We start from the raw sequence: 25,777 nt of genomic DNA, 5'->3' as shown, positions 1-25,777 counted from the left end.
TAATTTCACAATTTTTTTTCATTATATATATATATATATGTCACGTTCATTTTTGGTAACGTGTGTATCTTTTTAAAATATCTCAAACATTTTCTTGTGAATGCTATCAAGATTTAAAAAATATTCCAAAACATAACTTACATTTGTTAACGTTTTTCTAATTCATGGTTTCTGAATTATGAATTAAATATAAACTTTGGAATATCTTTTTCATAATTTATTTCAGAAAATATGAACAAATCAAAAAAACAAAAAGGGACAAATGAAAACAAACTGAGAAAAACTGAGTCAGCCTGCATGCAGCTACTTGGACTAGCCCAATAGTAGTGACGCTAAATGAAACAAGCTTCCGTCTTTCATAAAGTGGGACAAGCCGCTCCTCAGACCGTCAAACCCTATTTAGCGCTATAGGCGCCGGTTAAAGGCAAAATGTGCTAACCGGCGCCTGCAGCGCTCCGCAATGGGCCGGCCCATCTACAAATTCTTCATTACTTTTTTAGCTCGTGAACTTTTTTGAAATCGATGAACTTTTTTGAAAATTGATGAACGTAATTTAAAATTTATGAACTTTTTATCAAATCAGTGAACTATTTTGAAAAATTGATGAACTTTTTTTCAAACTCGGTGATATTTTTTCCCGAATTGTGTGAACTTTTTGAAAATTCATGAACATATTTCCAAAAATCGCTGAACTTTTTTTTCATAATCACTGAATTTGTTTCACAAATCTTAACTTTTTTAAAATTCTATGAACTTTTCTAATTTTTTAATAACCAACGAATTTAATATGGGTCGGCCCACAAAGAGGGTCGCTGCAGGCGCCCGTTCCCCTAGTGGCGCCTGAAGCGCCACATAGGAGGTCACCCTCAAACCTCCTGCACAAAGCTTATAGTGCCGGTAGATGTCGTAAAGGTTCACGTGCGCATGGGTCAGCCCAATAAAATCTCTAGACCCCCCGCGCATGCGTTCGCCGCCTTGATTTGTTCTATACTCTTATCATTATGTTTTCTAGTGTTGGTGTGTTGTTGAAGAAAAATCTGACTATCGATTTTGCTAAAAATATCAGTAACTAAAAAGTGTTTGCGAATTTGGAAAGAGTTCATGCATTTGAAAAAACATTCTCGAGTTTGGGAAATGTTCATGCATTTGAAAAAAAAACATGAACCTAAAAGAAGTTTGAGAGCTAGAAAAATGTTTTGCGTTGTGAAAGAGGTAAATATGTGATAATATTAATGAAGCTAACCACGATGATCTTCCAAAAAATCAATGTATATAATATATATAAATTATGTTTGGTCCTTCCTTTCTTAAAAATACAAACATACTTGGTTTAGACAGCTTACATCCACCATGGAGTGTTTTTTCAACATGTATGGTCACTCCCTAGATGGTATACCATGCAAGTGAGTGCACCTATAAGAGTAGGAGCACCTTGTTATGATTGTTCTAGAAACAAAAGGAATACCTTTAAGAGCCTAATTGGTTTGATGCCAAAAGTTGTAATGCCAAATTTTGGCAATTGCCAAATGTTGGCTAGAGATTGGTTGCATGCTAATTTCCGCTGCCAATCTCACAAAAAGTTGCCAACTATTGCCAAGTTTTGATTTTGCCAAATGTTGGTAGCAAACCAATCGGCCTCATGCACAAGCTATAGTGATTTGCCCTTGTATTTGTGGAGCTCGAGCATATGTGGATGTGGGTGTAACTAGTTGGGATGTCCTCATCAAACTCCAAGGTTATCTTTGTGGAGCACTTATGTGAACTTCACATGCAATACTTCAACATGCATAATCATGCCTTTATCATGTGTATTACTTATTTCATTTAAACCCCCTGTTGAATTTGAATTTGAATTTTTAAATAATAAATATCTTTGAAATTCGTGCACTAGAGATATCAAGGTCAAGATTGGTGTGCAAATATAGTTGAAATGAGGATTATGTATGCAAAAAGGAGAGATGAATGAATATTGTATTGGGAGTTACGACTAGGGCAAGGATTAGTTCCCGCCCTCCCAAACCACTTAAACATTGTGAAGTTAAGTTGAGGAGGTAGTATATGGAGTTAGTTTTTAGGGGGGGGGGGGGGTGCAAGAGATGTTGTAATCAACCAACCCTTGAACAAGTTCCACTTGATATTATCTTTTTTAAAACCATCTGTCAGAGTTGCATGTATTCATTGATACAGAAAGGAAATAGAAACACTAAATATAATCACACTAACACAATTCCAAAGATAGCACCACATGAAAGGACAAACACAACCTAATAAACGAATGACCTAAGGATTACGGACACAAGCACCAACCAAGCGACCTAGGTAGAAGACTAGCAACCGAGACAATAATGAGTAGGGACAATAGACATGTTAGAACTTAGAAATCTCAACCATATAACAAAGAATCCATGTAGCAATGGGAGAGATGGCCACGATAGCATAAACACAAGTCCACTCGGATGGTATCTGCCAATGGCCCAAAGTCACACTTGCTCAAGAAAGGGTCTCACGACAAAAAACCACGAAATCATAATTGGCATAGCGCTGAAGCAAGGAGAACACGACCACATAGATGTGTCATGGTCAGACGGACATACACAATGACAAACCAGATCTGAAAAGATCCACAAAAGATACATCAACCTAGCAATAAGAGGGGGGCATCGATAACCGAATACAAACGGTTAAAATAAAGACCATCTTCACTCATATTAAAGTGGGTGAGGCAACAGAGAGAGCGAAATGCCAAATCATGTGTTCTAAGGCCAGGATCTAGACAACAAGGACTAAGGCGGGGGTTGAGGCACTAAATCCAGCGATGGGATGCCTAGAACCACCGAAGACGACAGAGGGAGATAGAATGACAGATACGACCAAAAACCAATGGAGAGGTGGAGGATGGTCACCGATACAAAACTTTGACTAACCACAAACATGCAGCATGCCAACCATGGGAATCGAGGAGGAAGCAGAGCAACATGACCAAGAACAACTTGGAGCATGGCTATATGATCGTCCCACCGTTGCTGCCCACCTAACGGAAAGACCACATGGTTGACGCTCTACAAGATCCGGCTTACGCTTGAGTGAGGATCCAAGTGAGAGAAGTTTCCTTGCCACCGCTGACCTTGCTAACCGTGTGGGCTTGCCGCCAACGAGCATGAGCAACTATGAACTTTGAATTAAAGAACTATTGGAATTCTTATATGATGTCTCGTTAGTTGATGACATGGCTATATTTACAATCAAGCTAGGGTGCAAACTAAAAGAAATAGGGATCAAATTTATAGCAGTTCTCCCTTCGTCCGGTAAAAAATGTGCACACAGAAAATTTAGGATAAATCATGAAGTGAAGTAAAAAATCATTGAAAAGGTGCAATCCATCATCTCTCCTTTTTTATTACTCAACACCCAAATGAGCTAAGTAAATATAGAAATTTAGAAGATCATATGTACTCCCTTCGACCCTATTTAGTCTGCGCCTAAGAGCAAACACGGATACCAAGAAGAGCTCATGTTTGTGATGTTTTAGACTATTTTATCACTGTACTTGGATGGATTGCACGCGAAGATTACAATCACTATAAATGATGCATGGAGCTGATTCCCATGCCATCTCATGGGATGTGTCTACTAATTGGTTGTCGCTTCCTTTTCTCCTTGTTGTGGTTTAAAGAAAGGCATGCAAAATGGTGTAGTTTATGTGAGAGTTACTTGGTGAAGCGGTAGTGGAGGGATAGAGTTGGAAAGAATGGACGAAAGATCTCAACGCGCAGACTATTATGGATTCTTTTTGAAAATACTTAGACGCAAACTAAATAGGACCATGGTCTTAATTACCGCATGATGAAAGAGAAGTATTTTTCCCCATTTTAAAAGTGTATTGGAAAAAGAAACTTATACATAGATAAAATTTTAAATCAAATATACGCTCTTCATCAGACAAGGGAGCACGTGGGCAGTTAAGATTAAACGCTGACTTGCTCAAAGTTCACCGCGTCTTTTCCGTCAAATTCTTTTCACTGCGTCTTAGAGCATCTCCAACAGCCCCGCTATACTAGCGCCCCGCCGCAAAAAAGACAAATATAGCGCGCGCGCAACGCGGCGGACAGCTTCAGCGGGCGCGCTAAAACCGCGCGCGTGCTAAAACGATTTGGGCGCGCTGGTCATAGCCCCATCCCGCGCTGTGTATTTCGAGCGTCCACTTTCGCGCGCGGCAGACTCGAGCGCGCGCGCGAACTCTCCCTTTTCTTCCTCCTTTGCTCCCGCGCGCCCCGGCGCCAGCGCCCCTGTCACCATGGACGCGCACACCGGCGCCCCGCTGACCCCGCTGTACAGCCGCGACCCCCCGCCGCCGCCTCCGCCGAAAATCCTAGCGCGGCGGGCGTTGGCACTGGCGCCGCCGCCGCCGCCGGAGCTCCGTCGACCGTCGGCCTCGCGCGCAGCCTCTTCTTGCCGCCGCGGATGACCGTTGAAGATCTTGCCAAGACCGTCGGAGCTACACGTGATGCGGTGCGTGATGAGGTTAGGGAGGAAGATTCATCTTCGAAGGCGGAAGAATCGTCTTCGGAAGAAGAGGAAGACGACGAGGAAGATGATTGATGTGTTATATGTTTTCAACTTTGTTGGATGAACTTGTATTTTGAACTTGGTTTGCATTTTGAACTTGGTTGGATAAATTTGTGGGCATGACTTTTATTCATCTACTTGTTTGTGTTAAAATTCACCTGTTCATTACATTTTGATGAATGTTTCAAACTATTTTTTGTCCAAATGCCATATATTTGGGCGCTGCTACAACGGTGCGCGCGTTGCATTTTTGCGCGCTGCTGGAGCGGAGCGCGCGCTGCATTTTAAAGCTCTTGCTGGAGCCAGCGCTGCGCGACGCGCCAAACCAAGCGACCAGCGCGCGGCAAACTAGTTTTTTAGGCGCGGCGCGAAGCGCGCCTGTTGGAGATGCTCTTAACGAAAAACACAATTCACCGCGCCACAAAACATCAAACTCGCTGACCGAGTTACCAGTGCGATGCCATCGCTGTTGTGTCACGAGCGAGCTTCGTACGACGACCACGCCGTTTCGTTGCAGAACTGCTCAGACACGCGGTGGCCGTCGTAGCGCGCGACGTTTCAGCAGGCCGTCACATGAAGACTGGCAGGAAGCAGCAGCCGCTCTCTCATGGAAGCATTTGACAAGATGTTCAGCAGGCCCTCTTTGCGCAGCCGAGAAAACGAGCCACGAGCTGCCCCTGCTGCTGCGCTCTCTGCGCACCCCGACGAGGACGAGGACGAGCATTGCACACTGATGCCGAAAGCGACCGACCCCCGCTGCCCAAACAACGCGCGCGCCCCCATCCGACCGTCCGTCCAAGCATCCAACGGGTCGCGTCGAGCCGGGGCCCGGGACCGGGGGGCCCGCCAGCGACGCAGGCAGGACAAAGCCTCGTAAACCGAGCGCGCGCACCACTCGCTCCTCCTTGCACCCTTTCCCGTGCTCCAACGCGCGCTCGTACAGTGCGGGCGCGTGCTCTGCCTCTGCCTCTGCGAGTCCGTGGGCATGGCCGCCGCCTCTCGCCTCCTCCTCCTGCTCCTCGTCCGCGTCGCGGCCACCGTATCCTTCGCGCTCGGGCTCGCCGGCCGCGCGCAGCTGGACCCGCAGCAGCTGCTGGCGCTGCGCGCGCTCGGCCTCGGCGCGCGCCGCGCCGGCGACCCCTGCGACGCGGACGGCGCCGTGGCCGCGTCCTGCGACGCGGGGGCGCCGTTCCGGCGCGTCACGTCACTCGTCCTCACCAACTGCTCCGACACCACCTCCGTCTCCGCCGCGGCGCTCGAGGCGCTCGCGCCGTCGCTCCGCGCGCTCGCCTTCTCGGACTGCCCCGCCGCGCCGCCGCGGCTCCTCCCGCCGGAGCAGCTCGCCGCGGGCCTCCTGTCCTTCTCCTGCACCGCGTCTCTCCGCCGCCTCTCCGCGGTCTGGCTCTCCCGCCTCGCCAACCTCACCGAGCTCACCGTCGCCAACACCCCTCTCGCCACCGGCTCGCCGTCCGAGCTGGCCGTCGTCATCTCCCACATGGACCACCTCACTCGCCTCACCATTTCCAATGGCAACCTATCCGGCTTCCTCCCGCACCACTGGCACTGCCCCAACCTGACGCACCTCGACCTCTCCGGCAACCGCATCGCCGGCGCCATTCCCGACACCATCACCCACCTTGGCGGCATCACCCACCTGAACCTCAGCTCCAACGTTCTCAACGGGCAGATCCCCACGCACATCGGTGACCTCATCTGGCTCACCGCCGTGGACCTGTCCAACAACTCCCTCTCCGGCGGCATCCCGGAGACCTTCTCCACGCTGCCCGAGCTGGAGGTGCTCAACCTGGGCTCCAACCGGCTCAACGGGAGCATACCGCCCTTCTTGTCCGAGATGAGCGGCCTCAAGGAGCTCAACCTGGAGAACAACGACTTCGACGGCGTGGTGCCGTTCAGCGCCAGGTTCTTGTCGCGGCTGAGGGTGTTCAGGGCCGCCGGCAACGGCAAGCTGTGCTACAATAGGTCGGTTCTCTCCGCCGAGGTGGCCGTGGGGGTGGCGCCGTGCGACAAGTACGGGTTCCCGGTCACGGCTCCCCCGGCGACGGCGCAGTCGGAGAAGAGCACGGCGGACTACGACGACGGCGGCAGTGACGGCGACGCGGACGGCGGCGCCGACGCTGGTGGCGGCCCCAGCGCGGTGGTTCTCGGGCTCGCCATTGGCCTGTCTTGCTTGGCGTTCGTGGTCATCTTGGTCGTCTGCCTCTGCAAGGTGTGCAGATGAGATGGCGTGAATTTTTTGTTGCTTCTCTCGTGTTGACGAGGTTGGTTTACCACTGCATGTCGAATAGTCGGATACGAAATTTGCTGTTACGCTGTGTAGTGTAGCAGTGCATGTTGCACTCTTCCCTAAACCAGCATAGATCAACTGATCTGTCGAAATGACGAAAAATACAACGAAGAGGCCGCATTTGCAAAGCAGAGTATTCCTCTCTGTTTTTGTTTGCTGACCGTTGTCATTTTTATTGTTCAGTGTTGCATTTGTATATTCACTCACAAATTTTCAGAAGAATAAAACAGTTATGCATCATGGACCGATGCGGGCATTCACGCCTGTGCTCAAAACGGGCCAGAATCTTATGGACATCAGTTTAGTTTCAGGAAGAGAAAGAAAAAATCTCGTATTCTAAAGGGGTTACTGTACAAAGCATGGCCCTGCTGGGCTGCTGGTTCTAAATTAGATGTAGACACCGGATTCTGTCAGCTTGACCGCATTGCATGTCACAAACTGATGTCCTCCCACTATTCCATAAATCAAGAAAGAAAGAAAGAAACCAGTGAGGTCTCCTACGTGACTCGTGCAAATATGGTTGATCGTCAGTCATTGTGTTGGGTTGGGTGTACGTCGAGTGAGGGGAAGAAGGAGAAGTCGAGTGGAGAGAGTGATGAGAGCTGGACAAGAATGGTGCTTCAGTCTCCTTTATTTAGACTTTTTCCGTGGTCTGGCCGGCCTAATTTTAGTTGAGGCTTGAAGCTTACTCTGCCGCCAATCGCGCTTTCTCGCACGGCCATCATCCATCCATGCATGCAGAACGCAGCTTGGCTAGCCCACCATATGACCGGCCCCTCTCCGTACTCGCAACACGATGCACAGCTAGCTGCGGCATTGGTCGCTTTTGAGTTGCACCGCAGTGATCTCCCTTTGCAAAGTACTGTAACTCGTTGACGGTAATCATACAATGCGATCTTGTACGAGCGGTTCTACGCTCCTACTCCTGCTTGACCATTATACCTGATCTTGATCTCCAGCAGCCAAATTTGCTGCGTGCGTACAGACTGCACGGATGCAGCGGACATGCAATGATGCTCTTACTCGATCGGTGAATCAGTTCCCGGCTGGTGAAGGAAGTTTACAGTAGTTTGTTGATTCACATCGCCCGCTTTCCCATGACGATTTACGGGGACAATGATGGATCGATCGCCGTCCTAATGAACGCTCATGATTGAATAGTACATCATACCAAGGCTTTGATTCCCCACTCATGCCCCTACGTTGTTCATGCAATCAAGACCCACCAATTCACCACGCTGGCCACGATGTAGCAAGCTAAAACGCAGCCCATAAGTAGAATTAGCGCTAGCACTCGATTGATATGGCTAGGCTGCATCAGTAGCGCAGCACACCGGGCATCATTTAGCCACGTCGTTCTTGACAAATACAGTAGTATAATCGACTGATGAGCTGTGTTCTTCGCGTGCGTAATTCTAATTCATGCCCTCGTGAAAATTAGGTGGCTGCGATTGATGTCTCATCACTGCTGCTTTTTCAATGAGAACGCGGAAATTAGCACTCCGATCTGATGTTTGTGGTGGGGAAAACGGTAGTCGAAAAGCTGATGCCGGAAAGGTCGTGCTAGATGACGATGATGATACACTTGGCTAGAGTAGTTCTGTGGCAAAACTAGAATCATGCGACGGCGAAGTTGACATCGGAAAAACGGAACTGGCTATAGCTTGTAGGAACACAATGTGTTTGCATTGAGAGTTTGAAGCATGCACTAGCATTTTCTCAAAGAGAGAATTCCTTATTAACAATAGCTTATTTATTTATTTTTGTCTTATTTAACATTGCAAAAGTTTTTCTTCCTTATGTAACATCAACACTAAAATTTGTTCCCTTTCCAACACTTTCATTCATTTTGACCACTAACAGTGTGAAGTGATACCTGAAAAGACGATTTTACCCCTGATGAAGTTCTGACCAAAATTCTTCACGTACAAATTAGTTTAAAAATTGAGTAGAACCTTCCCTATTATTTGATGCATATCAAGATCACACAATTCACATATACGTATATTTCAACAAATAGTATTCAGATTTGCACATAAATATCCAGACTCACATTCAAATAAGCATATATCACGTACAACATATCCAGGTTTACATATATATGGGTCCAACATCCAAACCCACATCATATGAGCAATACAAAAGGATTGTCATCATATACAGGTTCACGTACATAGTCCAACACCATACATTCATGATATGGACTACACAAAAGTGACTGGCCTGAGCCTAGAGCTGCTGCCGAGGCCGACCCAGCTGTGCCTTGGCCCGAGCCTCCAGCCACGTTGGTGGTCGAGCCCTCAGCCCATGCCTCGCCCTGGCCTGAGCCTCCAGCCCAGCCGGCGGTCGAAGCCGTGCGCTGACCCGGCCCTTCCGCACCAATAGCGCGCGCAGGCCCGACCCCTCCGCAGCCTCGCCGTCGCCAAGGCTTGCCATCGCCGAATCCGCCTGAGCGCCAAGGTCAGACCCCTCCGCAGCGACGCACTAGCCGTCCTCCGTCGTCGCGCACTGGCCGTCGTCCGTGGCGCCTTCCCCGTCCGTAGCACCGCCACCGCTAGCAGGTCTGCAGCCGCCGCCGCTAGGGTTCGAGACAGGGGGAGAGGATGTGGACCGTTGAGACCAGCATGGTTCGTTCGCTTTCTGTTGATTGCATACGGGCAGGGGAACTTTTGTCCAAATAAAAATACGTGGCATCGGTCCATGCCTGTTTTAACGGTGTAGGCTAACATAATTTACGTTAGTGTTAAGGACATGTACAATGGTTGATAAAATGGTCTTATCTTACATCATGCATGTAATTTAGATATGGTAAAAAAAAAGGTATACAATGAGTCATCTCTTAGCCTTATCTTCTATAATTAATTATTCCTAAAAAATATGGTGAGACATATTCTGCTAAGAGATCATCTCTTGTCCTCTCTTAAATAAGAGAAAACAAAGTTTTTTTTTAAGTTTTCTTTCATCCATCTCATCATTTATCCTATGTGATACTCTTAAGATAGCATCATTGTACATGTCCTTAGAAAGGGAAAAAATTATACATGATGCTAGATAAGGAAGAAAAAAACTTCAGTGTTAAATAAGGAACCAATATTTAAAAGAGTGTTATATAAGGAATTTTCTCTTTCCAACTAGCAATGGGTGGCACACTTAGAAATTCTCAATTACAAAAGGTCGTGGGGTACAACTTGTTTGGTACTCCCTCCCTTTCATAATCCTTGTCGTGGTTTTAATTCAAACATGGGATGGCAATTCTTCTATTGCGAGTGATTTAGCCGCATGCGATGCCATTCTTCGCGTCTTCGGCAAGGTTTCCGACCTTCGAGTCAATATGACAAAGAGCACGACGCTCTTCATCCGGTGCTCCCAGGAGGATTTAGTCCAAGCGTGTGTGTCACCCTTGGGTGTCCGAACACCACATTCCCATGCAAGTATCTTGGCCTCCCTTTATCCATAAGGAAGCTCACAACGGCACAGTGTGAGAGCCTCGTGGATTAGCTTGCAATGCGTCTATCGCATTGGAAAGCTGTGAACCTACCCAAGAGCGGTTGCCTATTACTGGTACAATTTGTCCTCTCGACAACCCCGATCCACTCAATGTTGGCACTTGATCTACGTCCGATGAACTTGGCTGCCCTAATCAAGATATGCCGCAATTTCTTTTGGACCGGCAAGGCGGACGCGGGAGGAGGTGCAGGTGCGATGGCCTGGGAGAGAGTGTGCACACCTAGGTGGGCCGGAGGCCTTGGTATCCTCGACTTGCGGTGGATGTGTTGGAATTATGCCCTAGAGGCAATAATAAATATAGTTACTATTATAATTCTTGTATCAAGATAATCGTTTATTATCCATGCTATAATTGTATTGAATGAAGACTTAAATACATGTGTGGATGCATAGACAAAACACTGTCTCTAGCAAGCCTCTAGTTGGCTAGCCAGTTAATCAAAGATAGTCAGGGTCTTCTGATTATATACAAGGTGTTGTTGTTTGATAACTGGATCACGTCATTAGGAGAATCACGTGATGGACTAGATCCAAACTAATAGACGTAGCATGTTGATCGTGTCATTTTGTTGCTACTGTTTTCTGCGAGTCAAGTATTTGTTCCTATGACCATGAGATCATATAACTCACTGACACCGGAGGAATGCTTTATGTGTATCAAACGTCGCAACGTAACTAGTGACTATAAAGATGCCCTACAGGTATCTTCGAAGGTGTTCGTTGAGTTAGTATGGATCGAGACTGGGATTTGTCACTCCGTGTGACGGAGAGGTATCTTGGGGCCAACTCGGTAATACAACATCACACACAAGCCTCGCAAGCAATGTGACTTAGTGTAAGTGCGGGATCTTGTATTACGGAACGAGTAAAGAGACTTGCCGGTAAACGAGATTGAAATAGGTATGCGGATACTAACGATCGAATCTCGGGCAAGTAACATACCGAAGGACAAAGGGAATGACATACGGGATTATATGAATCCTTGGCACTGAGGTTCAAACGATAAGATCTTCGTAGAATATGTGGGATCCAATATGGGCATCTAGGTCCCGCTATTGGATATTGACCGAGGAGTCACTCGGGTCATGTCTACATAGTTCTCGAACCCGCAGGGTCTGCACACTTAAGGTTCGACGTTGTTTTATGCGTATTTGAGTTATATGGTTGGTTACCGAATGTTGTTCGGAGTCCCGGATGAGATCACGGACGTCACGAGGGTTTCCGGAATGGTCCGAAAACGAAGATTGATATATAAGATGACCTCATTTGATTACCGGAAGGTTTTTGGAGTTACCGGGAATGACGAATGGGTTCCGGGTGTTCACCGGGGGGGGGGGCAACCTTTTGGAATTATTCCCTAGAGGCAATAATAAATATAGTTATTATTATAATTCCTGTATCAAGATAATCGTTTATTATCCATGCTATAATTGTATTGAATGAAGACTCATTTACATGTGTGGATACATAGACAAAACACCGTCCCTAGCAAGCCTCTAGTTGGCTAGCCAGTTGATCAAAGATAGTCAGTGTCTTCTGATTATGAACAAAGTGTTGTTGCTTGATAACTGGATCACGTCATTAGGAGAATCACGTGATGGACTAGACCCAAACTAATAGACGTAGCATGTTGATCGTGTCATTTTGTTGCTACTGTTTTTCTGCGTGTCAAGTATTTATTCCTATGACCATGAGATCATATAACTCACTGACACCGGAGGAATGCTTTGTGTGTATCAAACGTCGCAACGTAACTGGGTGACTATAAAGATGCTCTACAGGTATCTCCGAAGGTGTTAGTTGAGTTAGTATGGATCAAGACTGGGATTTGTCACTCCGTGTGACGGAGAGGTATCTCGGGGCCCACTCGGTAATACAACATCACACACAAGCCTTGCAAGCAATGTAACTTAGTGTAACTTGCGGGATCTTGTATTACGGAACGAGTAAAGAGACTTGCCGGTAAACGAGATTGAAATAGGTATACGGATACTGACGATCGAATCTAGGGCAAGTAACATACCGAAGGACAAAGGGAATGACATACAGGATTATATGAATCCTTGGCACTGAGGTTCAAACGATAAGATCTTCGTAGAATATGTAGGATCCAATATGGGCATCCAGGTCCCGCTATTGGATATTGACCGAGGAGTCTCTCGGGTCATGTCTACATAGTTCTCGAACCCGCAGGGTCTGCACACTTAAGGTTCGACGTTGTTTTATGCGTATTTGAGTTATATGGTTGGTTACCGAATGTTGTTCGGAGTCCCGGATGAGATCACGGACGTCACGAGGGTTTCCGGAATGGTCCGGAAACGAAGATTGATATATAGGATGACCTCATTTGATTACCGGAAGGTTTTCGGAGTAACCGGGAATGTACCGGGAATGACGAATGGGTTCCGGGAGTTCACTGGGGGGGGCAACCCACCCTGGGGAAGCCCATAGGCCTTGAGGGTGGCACACCAGCCCTTAGTGGGCTGGTGGGACAGCCCAAGAGGGCCCTATGAGCCTAGAGAAGAAAATCAAAGAGAAAAGAAAAAAAAGAGGAGGTGGGAAGGGAAGGAAGGACTCCCTCCCACCAAACCAAGTCCAACTCGGTTTGGGGGGGGGGGGAACCTTCCCCTTGGACTCGGCCGACCCCCTTGGGGCTCCTTGAGCCCCAAGGCAAGGTCCCCTCCCTCCCACCTATATATACGGAGGTTTTAGGGCTGATTTGAGACGACTTTTCCACGGCAGCCCGACCACACACCTCCACGGTTTTTCCTCTAGATCGCGTTTCTGCGGAACTCGGGCGGAGCCCTGCTGAGACAAGGTCATCACCAACCTCCGGAGCGCCGTCACGCTGCCGGAGAACTCTTCTACCTCTCCGTCTCTCTTGCTGGATCAAGAAGGCCGAGATCATCGTCGAGCTGTACGTGTGCTGAACGCGGAGGTGCCGTCCGTTCGGTACTAGATCGTGGGACTGATCGCGGGATTGTTCGCGGGGCGGATCGAGGGACGTGAGGACGTTCCACTACATCAACCGCGTTCACTAACGCTTCTGCTGTACGGTCTACAAGGGTACGTAGATCACTCATCCCCTCTCGTAGATGGACATCACCATGATAGGTCTTCGTGCGCGTAGGAAAATTTTGTTTCCCATGCGACGTTCCCAACAGTGGCATCATGATCTAGGTTCATGCGTAGATGTCTTCTCGAGTAGAACACAAAAGTTTTTGTGGGCGGTGATGTGCGTTTTGCTGCCCTCCTTAGTCTTTTCTTGATTCCGCGGTATTGTTGGATTGAAGCGGCTTGGACCGACATTACTCGTACGCTTACGAGAGACTGGTTTCATCGTTACGAGTAACTCCGTTGCTCAAAGATGACCGGCAAGTGTCGGTTTCTCCAACTTTAGTTGAATCGGATTTGACCGAGGAGGTCCTTGGATGAGGTTAAATAGCAACTCATATATCTCCTTTGTGGTGTTTGCGTAAGTAAGATGCGATCCTACTAGATACCCATGGTCACCACGTAAAACATGCAACAACAAAATTAGAGGACGTCTAACTTGTTTTTGCAGGGTATGCTTGTGATGTTATATGGCCAACGATGTGATGTGATATATTGGATGTATGAGATGATCATGTTGTAATAGATAATATCGACTTGCACGTCGATGGTACGGCAACCGGCAGGAGCCATAGGGTTGTCTTTATACTAACGTTTGTGCTTGCAGATGCGTTTACTATTTTGCTAGGATGTAGCTTTAGTAGTAATAACATGAGTAGCACGACAACCCCAATGGCAACACGTTGATGGAGATCATGGTGTGGCACCGGTGACAAGAAGATCGTGCCGGTGCTTTGGTGATGGAGATCGAGAAGCACGTGATGATGGCCATATCATGTCACTTATGAATTGCATGTGATGTTAATCCTTTTATGCACCTTATTTTGCTTAGAACGACGGTAGCATTATGAGGTGATCTCTCACTAAAATTTCAAGACGAAATTGTGTTCTCCCCGACTGTGCACCGTTGCTACAGTTCGTCGTTTCGAGACACCACGTGATGATCGGGTGTGATAGACTCAACGTTCACATACAACGGGTGCAAAACAGTTGCACACGCGGAACACTCGGGTTAAGCTTGACGGGCCTAGCATGTGCAGACATGGCCTCGGAACACATGAGACCGAAAGGTCAATCATGAATCATATAGATGATACGATTAGCATAGGGATGCTTACCACTGAAACTATACTCAACTCACGTGATGATCGGACTTGAGCTAGTGTAAGTGGATCATGAACCACTCAAATGACTAGAGAGATGTACTTTTTGAGTGGGAGTTTAGCAAATAATTTGATTAAGTTAAACTCTAATTATCTTGAACATAGTCTAAGTCCACTTTGAATATATTTGTGTTGTAGATCATGGCTCACGCGACAGTCACCCTGAATTTTAATACGTTCCTAGAGAAAGCTAAGTTGAAAGACGATGGAAGCAACTTTGTAGACTGGGCTCGTAATCTTAAGCTAATCTTACAAGCTGGGAAGAAGGATTATGTCCTTAATGCTGCGCTAGGAGATGAACCACCCGCTACGGCTGATCAGGATGTTAAGAACGCTTGGTTAGCACGTAAGGAGGACTACTCAATAGTTCAATGTGGAGTCTTGTATGGCTTAGAACCGGGACTTCAACGTCGCTTTGAGCGTCATGGAGCATTTGAGATGTTCCAGGAGTTGAAGTTTATCTTTCAGAAGAACGCCCGGATCGAGAGGTATGAGACCTCCGATAAATTCTATGCTTGCAAGATGGAGGAGAATTCGTCTGTCAGTGAACATGTGCTCAAAATGTCTGGGTACTCAAATCGTCTAGCTGAGCTGGGGATTGAACTCCCGCAAGAGGCTATCACTGACAGAATCCTTCAATCACTGCCGCCAAGCTGTAAAGGCTTTGTGTTGAACTACAACATGCAAGGGATGAACAAGTCTCCCGGCGAGTTGTTTGCGATGCTGAAAGTCGCAGAGTCTGAACTCCGTAAAGAGCATCAAGTGTTGATGGTGAATAAGACCACTAGTTTCAAGAGAAACGGCAAAGGCAAGAAGGGTAATTCAAAGAAGAGCGGCAAGCCTGTTGCTAATCCGACGAAGAAACCCAAAGCTGGACCTAAGCCTGAAACAGAGTGCTACTATTGCAAGGGTATGGGTCACTGGAAGCGCAACTGCCCCAAGTATCTTGCTGATAAGAAGGCGGCCAAAGAAAAATCAGGTATATTTGATATACATGTTATTGATGTGTACTTAACCGGCTCTCGTAGTAGTGCCCCGGTATTCGATACCGGTTCTGTTGCTCATATTTGCAACTTGAAACAGGAACTACGGAATAGGCGAAGGCTGGCCAAAGATGAAGTGACGGTGCACGTAGGAAATGGTTCCAAGGTTGATGCAATCGCCGTCGGCACAGTTTCACTTCAGTTACCATCGGGATTAGTTATGAACTTGAATAATTGTTATTTAGTGCCTGCGTTGAGCATTAACATTATATCTGGATCTTGTTTATTGCGAGACGGTTACTCTTTTAAGTCAGAGAATAATGGTTGTTCTATTTCTATGAGTAACATCTTTTATGGTCATGCACCCAATGTGAGAGGATTGTTCATATTGAATCTTGATAGTGATACACATATCCATAACATTGAGACCAAAAGAGTTAGAGTTAACAATGATAGCGCCATGTTTTTGTGGCACTGCCGCTTAGGTCATATTGGTGTAAAGCGCATGAAGAAACTCCATACCGATGGACTTTTGGAGTCACTTGACTTTGATTCACTTGACACGTGCGAACCATGCCTCATGGGCAAGATGACTAAAACTCCGTTCTCCAGAACAATGGAGTGTGCCAGTGACTTGTTGGAAATCATACATACCGATGTGTGCGGTCCGATGAGCGTGGAGGCACGCGGCGGATATCGTTATTTTCTCACCTTCACTGACGATTTGAGTAGATATGGTTATGTCTACTTAATGAAGCACAAGTGTGAAACATTTGAAAAGTTCTAGAAATTTCAGAATGAAGTTGAAAATCATCGTAACAAGAAGATCAAGTTCCTACGGTCTGATCGTGGGGGTGAATATCTGAGTTTCGAGTTTGGTGCTCACTTAAGACAATGTGGAATTGTTTCACAGTTGATACCGCCTGGAACACCACAGCGTAATGGTGTGTCCGAACGTCGTAATCGTACTTTATTAGAGATGGTGCGATCTATGATGTCTCTTACCGATTTGCCGTTATCGTTTTGGGGTTATGCATTAGACACAGCTGCATTCACTTTAAATAGGGCACCATCAAAATCCGTTGAGACGACACCATACGAACTGTGGTATGGCAAAAGGCCAAAGTTGTCGTTTCTTAAAGTTTGGGGATGTGATGCTTATGTCAAAAAGCTTCAGCCTGAAAAGCTGGAACCCAAAGTGGAAAGGTGCATCTTCATAGGTTACCCAAAAGAGACAGTTGGGTACACCTTCTATCTCAAATCCGAGGGCAAAGTGTTTGTTGCTAAAAACGGAGCTTTTCTCGAGAAGGAGTTTCTCTCGAGAGAATTGAGTGGGAGGAAGATAGAACTTGATGAGGTTGTCGAACCTATCATCCCTCTGGATGGTGGCGAAGGGCAAGGGGAAACCCCTGTCGTTGCGATGCCGGTTGAGGAGGAAGTTAATGATGATGATCATGAAACTCCGGTTCAAGTTCCTATCGAACCACGCAGGTCGACGAGACCACGTGCTGCTCCAGAGTGGTACAGTAATCCCATTTTGTCAATCATGTTGTTAGACAACAATGAACCTGCAAATTATGAAGAAGCAATGGTGGGCCCAGATTCCAACAAATGGCTGGAGGCCATGAAGTCCGAGATAGGGTCCATGTATGAAATCAAAGTGTGGACTTTGGAAGTACTACCTAAGGGCCGCAAGGCTATTCAGAACAAATGGATCTTTAAGAAGAAGACGGACGCTGACGGCAATGTGACCATTTATAAAGCTCGACTTGTGGCAAAGGGTTTTTCACAAGTTCAAGGAGTTGACTATGATGAGACATTCTCACCTGTAGCGATGCTTAAGTCCGTCAGAATCATGTTAGCAATAGCTGCTTTTTTTGATTATGAAATCTAGCAGATGGATGTCAAAACGGCGTTCCTTAACGGTTTCCTTAAGGAAGAGTTGTATATGATGCAACCCGAAGGTTTTGTCGATCCTAAGAATGCTAACAAGGTGTGCAAGCTCCAGCGATCCATTTATGGACTGGTGCAAGCATCTCGGAGTTAGAACAAACGCTTTGATGAGGTGATCAAAGCATTTGGGTTTATACAAGTGGTTGGAGAATCTTGCATTTACAAGAAAGTGAGTGGGAGCTCTGTGGCGTTTCTAATATTATATGTGGATGACATATTGCTGATTGGAAACAACGTGGAGTTTTTGGAGAGCATAAAGGGTTACTTGAATAAAAGTTTCTCTATGAAGGACCTAGGAGAAGCTGCTTACATTCTAGGCATTAAGATCTACAGGGTTAGATCAAAACGTCTGATAGGACTTTCACAAAGCACATACCTTGATAAAGTTTTGAAGAGGTTCAAAATGGAACAGTCCAAGAAAGGGTTCTTGCCAGTTTTACAAGGTACGAGATTGAGTAAGACTCAGTGCCCAACAACTGATAAGGGTAGAGAGCATATGAGCACCGTCCCCTATGCTTCAGCCATAGGTTCTATCATGTATGCAATGCTGTGCACTAGACCGGACGTTAGCCTGGCCATAAGTATGGCAGGCAGGTTCCAGAGTAATCCAGGAGTGGATCACTGGACGGCGGTTAAGAATATCCTGAAGTACCTGAAAAGGACTAAGGAGATGTTTCTCGTGTATGGAGGTGACGAAGAGCTCGCCGTAAAGGGTTACGTCGATGCAAGCTTTGACACAGATCCGGACGACTCTAAGTCGCAGACTAGATACGTATTTATTCTTAATGGGGGTGCGGTAAGCTGGTGCAGTTCCAAGCAAAGCATCGTAGAAGATTCTACATGTGAAGCGGAGTACATGGCTGCCTCGGAGGCGGCTAAGGAGGGTGTGTGGATGAAGCAGTTCATGACGGATCTTGGAGTGGTGCCAAGCGCACTGAATCCAATAACCTTGTTCTGTGACAACACGAGTGCCATTGCCTTAGCAAAGGAACCACGGTTTCACAAGAAGACCAGACACATCAAACGACGCTTCAACCTCATCCGCGACTACGTCGAGGGAGAGGACGTAAATATATGCAAAGTGCACACGGATCTGAATGTAGCAGACCCGCTGACTAAACCTCTTCCACGGCCAAAGCATGATCAACACCAGAACTGTATGGGTGTTAGATTTATTACAATGTAATTCACATGATGATGTGAGGGCTAGATTATTGACTCTGGTGCAAGTGAGGGACTGTTGGAATTATGCCCTAGAGGCAATAATAAATATAGTTATTATTATAATTCCTGTATCAAGATAATCGTTTATTATCCATGCTATAATTGTATTGAATGAAGACTTAAATACATGTGTGGATGCATAGAAAAAACACTGTCCCTAGCAAGCCTCTAGTTGGCTAGCCAGTTGATCAAAGATAGTCAGGGTCTTCTGATTATATACAAGGTGTTGTTGTTTGATGACTGGATCACGTCATTAGGAGAATCACGTGATGAACTAGACCCAAACTAATAGACGTAGCATGTTGATCGTGTCATTTTGTTGCTACTGTTTTCTGCGTGTCAAGTATTTGTTCCTATGACCATGAGATCATATAACTCACCGACACGTGAAGAATGCTTTGTGTGTATCAAACGTCGCAACGTAATTGGGTGACTATAAAGATGCTCTACAGGTATCTCCGAAGGTGTTCGTTGAGTTAGTATGGATCGAGACTGGGATGCTCTACAGGTATCTCCGAAGGTGTTCGTTGACTTAGTGTAAGTTGCGGGATCTTGTATTACGGAACGAGTAAAGAGACTTGCCGGTAAACGAGATTGAAATAGGTATGCGGATACTGACGATCGAATCTCGGGCAAGTAACATACCGAAGGACAAAGGGAATGACATACGGGATTATATGAATCCTTGGCACTGAGGTTCAAACGATAAGATCTTCGTAGAATATGTGGGATCCAATATGGGCATCTAGGTCCCTCTATTGGATATTGACCGAGGAGTCACTCGGGTCATGTCTACATAGTTCTCGAACCCGCAGGGTCTGCACACTTAAGGTTCGACGTTGTTTTATGCGTATTTGAGTTATATGGTTGGTTACCGAATGTTGTTCGGAGTCCCGGATGAGATCACGGACGTCACGAGGGTTTCCGGAATGGTCCGAAAACGAAGATTGATATATAAGATGACCTCATTTGATTACCGGAAGGTTTTTGGAGTTACCGAGAATGTACCGGGAATGACGAATGGGTTCCGGGTGTTCACCGGGGGGGGGGGGGGGCAACCCACCCCGGGGAAGCCCATAGGCCTTGGGGGTGGCGCACCAGCCCTGGGTGGGCTGGTGGGACAGCCCAAGAGGGCCCTATGCGCCAATGATAGAAAATCAAAGAGAAAAGAAAAAAAAAGAGGTGGGAAGGGAGAGAAGGACTCCACTTTCCAATCCTAGTTGGACTAGGATTGGAGGAGGACTCCTCCTCTCCTTGGTGCTGGAGGACCCCGGTGAAAAGACCTCAATGACGCCTAGAGGGGGGGTGAATAGGCTATTTAAAAACTTCTTCAGATTTGGCTTGAACCTAATGCGGAAATAAACTAAGAAGGTACTTGTCAAGCACAAATCCTAAATATACTAGGCACTGCAACGTGTATCAACAACACGATCTACCAAGATGGACACAATGCAGTTACTAACAAGCACAAGTAAGTTACACAAACTTACTTGAGCTATATCACACGACAAGTAGGTGAACAACACAAGATACTAGATCACACTATATCACACGATATATCAAGGGCTGCAAGTATGTACGTGTGGATATAGAGGGTATGCTTGAATGATTAATCTTGTACAAGAAATAGCCAACACAATATAATGAGCACAAACAATATGCAATGTATGTATGCTCAAGTAACACAAGTAAACCACAAGTAAGGAGTTAGGGTTAAGGATAACCAAGGTCACTGAGACGAAGATGTATCCCGATGTTCACTTCCTTGGAGGGAAGCTAGTCACCGTTAGAGAGGTGGATGTTACCACGAAGGCACACCAACGCCACGAAGGCTCACCCTATTCTCCCTTTGAGATAACACCACGAAGGCGTTTCTTAACCACTAGTGGTAAGCCTTTGAGGTGGCTTCCAAACCCTCACAAACTTTTCCGGGGGGTAAGCACACGGATTGATTCCTCTCCGAAGAACTCCTACCGCCTAGGAGTCTCCAACCTCCAAGAGTAACAAGATCACGGGGAATGCTCAAAACTTGTTCAAATCTCAAATAGCTTGGGTTGAGAGGAGGAGAGGGAGACAATCTATCTTTTGATTGGAACAACTCTCAAAGGGGCTCACAAATGCTCTTGGGATCTAAGATTTGGTGCGAGCAAATGTGTGTGAGGTAGAAGTGTGTTCTTATGGGGATAAGGCTGTGTTGGACAACCCTCTCACGAAGTGGGAGGGGGGTATTTATAGTGGGAAGAGAAAAACAGTCGTTGGGGATACTTTAAGTCACACAGGGTCCGGACGTCCGATAGTTGTCGGAAGTCCGGGCGTCTGCGAGGGGTCGGACGTCCGACAAGGGTCGATCGTCCGAGGCCTGTAGGAACGACTGAAACTATTTTGAATTAAACAGCGACCGGACGTCCGGAGAGGACCGGAAATCCGAGTTATACAACTCAACTTATACTGGTGGTAGGTTCCGGATTTCCGACGGGGGTCGGACGTCCGGAGGGAGCCGGAAATCCGAGTTATAGAGCTCATGTTCTTCTGGTGCAGGCTCCGGATTTCCGAAGCTGGTCGGTCGTCCGACCCTTGACCGGCCCTCGGACGTCCGGAGAGAGCCGGAAGTCCGAGTTATATGGCTCAAGTTTCTCTGGTGCATTGTTCCGGAATTCCGAAGCTGGTCGGATATCCGGGCCTCGGACGTCCGGAGTGAGCCGGAAGTCCGAGTTATATGGCTCTGATTTCTCTGGTATAGGATTCTGGATTTCCGAAGCAGTCGGTCGTCTGGCCCTCAGACGTCCGGAGAAAGCCGGATGTCCGAGGCACTGGTTCTGTTTTCAGATAACAACAAAGCAGTGGAGATGTGGTCTGAGCAGAAAGTGAAGATGTAGTTTGAGCAAGTTCATCGCAAAACCTGTGATCCCCTCTTAATAGTGCGGGATCCCTAAGGACTCAAGAATCATAAAAGAGTACTGATGATCCATACTTGAGTGTATACTTTTATTCGCTGATCATCACTCCGCACCACTAACGTCAAAGGAACTGATACCTTTGAGTTAGCCCTTTCACCTGAGCTTGATGTTGTTGTTCCTTCTTGGCTCAAGTTGAAAGCAAGACATGATGAAGTCTTCAAGTAGCTTTTCCATACACAATGCGGAAAGCCTAGCTTATGTATTCATCTTCATTTGTCCACCATGTGAACATCCACAAGAATCAAGCATGTAGTGCTCAGGAATGCTTATCTTGATCTTGTCCTTCTTAGCACATGAGGTTGTCCTTATCAACACATGATCATTGACAATAGTTTCAATGATATATTAATGCTGATCCACTTGAACTTGCACACCACAATCTTGATGACGATCACCACTTGACGTCATCCTTCATGGGTTGTATGAGATCTTCCTTTTGACGCAAGCCCAATGGAAGCACACCTAACCCCCACATAGGAGTCTCACAAAGACCATGGGTTAGTACACAAACACGTAATGGACAATGCTTACCATACCATGGGATCACTTGATCCCTCTTGATACATCTTATACGCTTTGTGTGTTGATCATCTTGATTTACTCTTTGTCTGAGATCTTGATCAACCTAGTGTTTCTATGACCATTCTTTGGATAATACCTTGAATAACATCTTGGTCATCATATAAACTCCTTGAACCCAACAGATGGACTTCAAGAAGTGCCTGTGACGCCCTCGGCTTAATCGTACGCTAATCATACACGCAAATGCGTACGATCAAACCCAAGGACTCACGGGGAGATATCACAACACAACTCTAGACACAAATAAAATAACATCAGCTTCATATTACAAGCCAGGGGCCTCGAGGGCTAGAATACGAAAGCTCGATAAACACACGAGTCAGCGGAAGCAACAAATATCTGAGTACAGACATAAAACATGGGGGTGCCTTAGAGAAGGCTAGCACAAAAGATACAACGATCGAACGAGGCGAGGCCTCCTGCCTGGGAACCTCCTATCTACTCCTGATCATCAGCGGCCTCCACGTAGTAGTAGGCACCGTCGGGGTAGCAGTCGTCGGTGGCGGGGACCTCCATCTCCTGGGCTTCATCATCTGGTCGCAGCAAACGGATCAAGGGGACAAGGGGGAGGCAAAGCAGCGGTGAGTACTCATCCAAAGTACTCGCAAGTCTTACATCAGAACTATTCTAATTATGCATCAGTATCAAAGAAGGGGGGGTTATATGTGGACTGACTGCAGCAATGCGAGAATAGAGAGAGAAGGCCTAGTCCTATCGAAGACTAGCATCTTCAGGGTCTTGCAGCAATAGACGAGAGTAGAACAGGGGGGGTAACACATTAATAGTCATATTGTTGAAGCAATATTAAAGTGAGGTCACGCCTAAAGATCCTCCCTCGACTCCCTGCGAGGAAGCAATCCCGAGGCAAACTAATTCCAGTTAAGTAACAATTGTAGTTGTATAAGATCGGGGCACAACTCCAAGTCGTCCTGTAACCGTGGACACGGCTATCCGAATAGTTAATTTTCATCCCTGCAGGGGTGCACCACATGTCCCGTCACGCTCGATAACACTCTGGCCGGACATACTTTTCTGGGTCCTGCCCGGCCTCGGAATATCGACACGTCGCAGCCCCACCTAAGACTAATCAGAGAGGCCAGCCCGCCGGTCTAAATCCTAAGCACAAAGGGTTCATGGGCCCAGTTCCCCTTCACGCTCCTGCACGTGGCGTGGGCGGCCGACGTCAGTCCTAGCATCCCTTAATCACAAGCGCGATGCATCTCGGGACCACTCGGGCGCGCGCCGCTACACTGCTGGCATCTGAAAAGCTTCGGCTGATACCGCGACGCCGAGTACCCATAATTCTTCCCGCGTAGCCGGTTAGTGCGAAAAGGTCTCCGACCAACCCAGATCAAATACCCAAATCCATTAGCATTTTAATTAGGCCAGCAACACAGTCTCGCGGGAATCCACCCGTCTTACAACTAATCACCGAAGATCCCAGTAACATGGTCGAGTAACTGTGTGGTTGTAACATCAGGTGAATCCGAGGAATCACCCTCGTTGGATTCCGAACGATGTACCCGTCAAGGTGGGCTTAGAGGAATCACCCTCGGGGGTCCCACACTCGCGGGGTGGCACGACAGAGACGTCATCGGGAATGGTGAAAGAGGAATCACCCTCGATAACCATGACCGACTAGCTATACTACAGAGATATCATCAGGAGTACTTAGCGAGGTGTCACCCTCGGTACCCGATAGTATCCCTGTAGCGTCGTACAACGAAGGGGGGTGAACGTGCTGTGTCGGGTCTGGCTCGTCGATCAGAAATCGAGATTTGGAAACAAGCGGGGCAACTGATCTACGGGGTCAGAGGGGATGACTGCTCCACCTATACTAAGCAGGTTAAAGGTACAGGACTGAAAGTAGCAGTTCATCAAAAACAGGCTATGCATCAGATATAGGAGCTAACTACAACAGTAGCAAAATACTAATGCAAGCAGTAGGAAGAAAGACATAGGCGATATAGGAATGATCAAGGGGAGTTTGCTTGCCTTGCTGCTCTGCGGCAAAGGACTGATCGGCAGGGTCGTAGATGTACCCGGCAGCAGCGTCAGTCTCGGGGTCTACCGGTAAGAAGAGGGGGAAGAAACAATAAATAATAGCACCGATGCAACACAAAACATGACATGGAAATATGCAGGCTAGACATGAGCTAACGCAGCAACATCCGTCATAGACGGGTCGGAAGAATATCTGACGATATTTTCCCGGGTCTCGGGTTACTACCGGTTATACTGGAAACGATGGAAAAGTTCCATGTTTGCTATGCTAGGGACGCGTGACAGACGAACGGGCCGTGTATCCGGGTTCGTCTCGCTTTGCTGATCAACTTTCATGTTGAAAATATTTTGATCTGACTTACGGATTATTTAATATTAATTTTCAAAGGTTTATTAATTATTTAAGAATTAAAAACAGATTTAAAAGATTTAGTAAAATCCTATTATGACATCATCGCGATGTCAGGCTGACATCACATTTGACCGGTCAACTGACCAGCGGGTCCCGAACGTCATAGACACAAGTTTTATTTAAGATTAATTATTTATTAATCAGATTAATTCAACGAGGGACCCACGTGTCATACTCTAATTATGTTAATTAATTATTTTAACTAAATATCTATTTATTTATCTATTTTAAGAAAACATTATTTTTAATCATCGCGTGGGGCCTCCCTGTCATTGACAGCGGTGCATTGGCCCCACCGGTAAGTGGCCTAAGGTTATTTCCTCATTTATTTTTATTAGATACCTATCCGTGCAAATACCGTATTCCTCTAAATACCCAAATACACAAATACATACATCACATCTCATACACACATACATACATACGCATCTAATACACCATTTATTCTTTTTCATTTATCTTTTCTCTCAACACTCATCTCTCATCTCTCTGTTAACAGAGACAGAGAAGTTCTTTTGCTACTCCACCTAGAAGAACACAAACTTCGAATCCTTCTACCGGAGTCCACCGTCGACGGATCGAGGCCCCGTTTGCCGGAACGGAACCGGGACGTCGAGGAGAACGACACGGTGGGAGGAGCCCGAGGAGGGGCTCACCGACGGTGACGTGACGGCCCGGTGAAGCCGGAGTTCGCACGAAGATGTCGGTGGAGACGGACGTGGAGGCGGTGACGGTGCCGACGAGGGGGAGCCGGTGAGGAGGGCCCCGGTGAGGAGAGGCCCCCGGAGGTGGAGCCGCCGACGGGGAGGGACGGTCACCGTAGAGAGGGCCGCCGGAGAGGGACCTCCCGGAAGGGGCCGGCCGCCGAGATGGGGGGGGCCGAGGTGGCCGGCGAGGTGGAGGCCGAGGCAACCGGGGCCCCCCTGCCGGCGGGGTGGAGGGGGTGGCTCGCCGTGAGATGGGGGGGCCGCCGGGGGAGGGAGGAGGTCGTGGGGGAAGCTTGCCGC

The 25,777-nt window shown here is 47.1% G+C and overlaps 2 protein-coding genes across 2 annotated transcripts in view; one reads left to right on the top strand and one right to left on the bottom strand.

The window, feature by feature from the left end:
- The first annotated feature begins 5,551 nt into the window (after positions 1-5,551).
- On the top strand, positions 5,552-7,026 carry LOC123441904 (receptor-like protein 51). Its single transcript, XM_045118080.1, has one exon. The coding sequence runs from the start codon at positions 5,552-5,554 to the stop codon at positions 6,803-6,805; it is 1,254 nt and encodes a 417-aa protein (XP_044974015.1). The 3' UTR covers positions 6,806-7,026.
- Positions 7,027-9,355: 2,329 nt separating this feature from the next.
- Positions 9,356-25,777, bottom strand: part of LOC123441903 (DExH-box ATP-dependent RNA helicase DExH3-like) — a 32,795-nt gene continuing 16,373 nt past the window's right edge. Inside the window, exon 9 of the mRNA XM_045118079.1 lies at positions 9,356-9,449. Coding sequence (XP_044974014.1) covers positions 9,356-9,449 — 94 coding nt within the window. The remainder of the gene's footprint in view (positions 9,450-25,777) is intronic.

Source organism: Hordeum vulgare, chromosome 3H (assembly GCF_904849725.1).
Source record: "Hordeum vulgare subsp. vulgare chromosome 3H, MorexV3_pseudomolecules_assembly, whole genome shotgun sequence".
Lineage (NCBI taxonomy): Eukaryota > Viridiplantae > Streptophyta > Magnoliopsida > Poales > Poaceae > Hordeum > Hordeum vulgare.
The sequence above is the reverse complement of the archived record's forward strand: the minus strand, read 5'-3'. Positions and strand labels throughout refer to the sequence as shown.

Bases quoted from the DNA above. Each gene is read 5' to 3' on its own strand.
- LOC123441904 (XM_045118080.1), top strand. From the start codon at position 5,552: ATGGCCGCCGCCTCTCGCCTCCTCCTCCTGCTCCTCGTCCGCGTCGCG.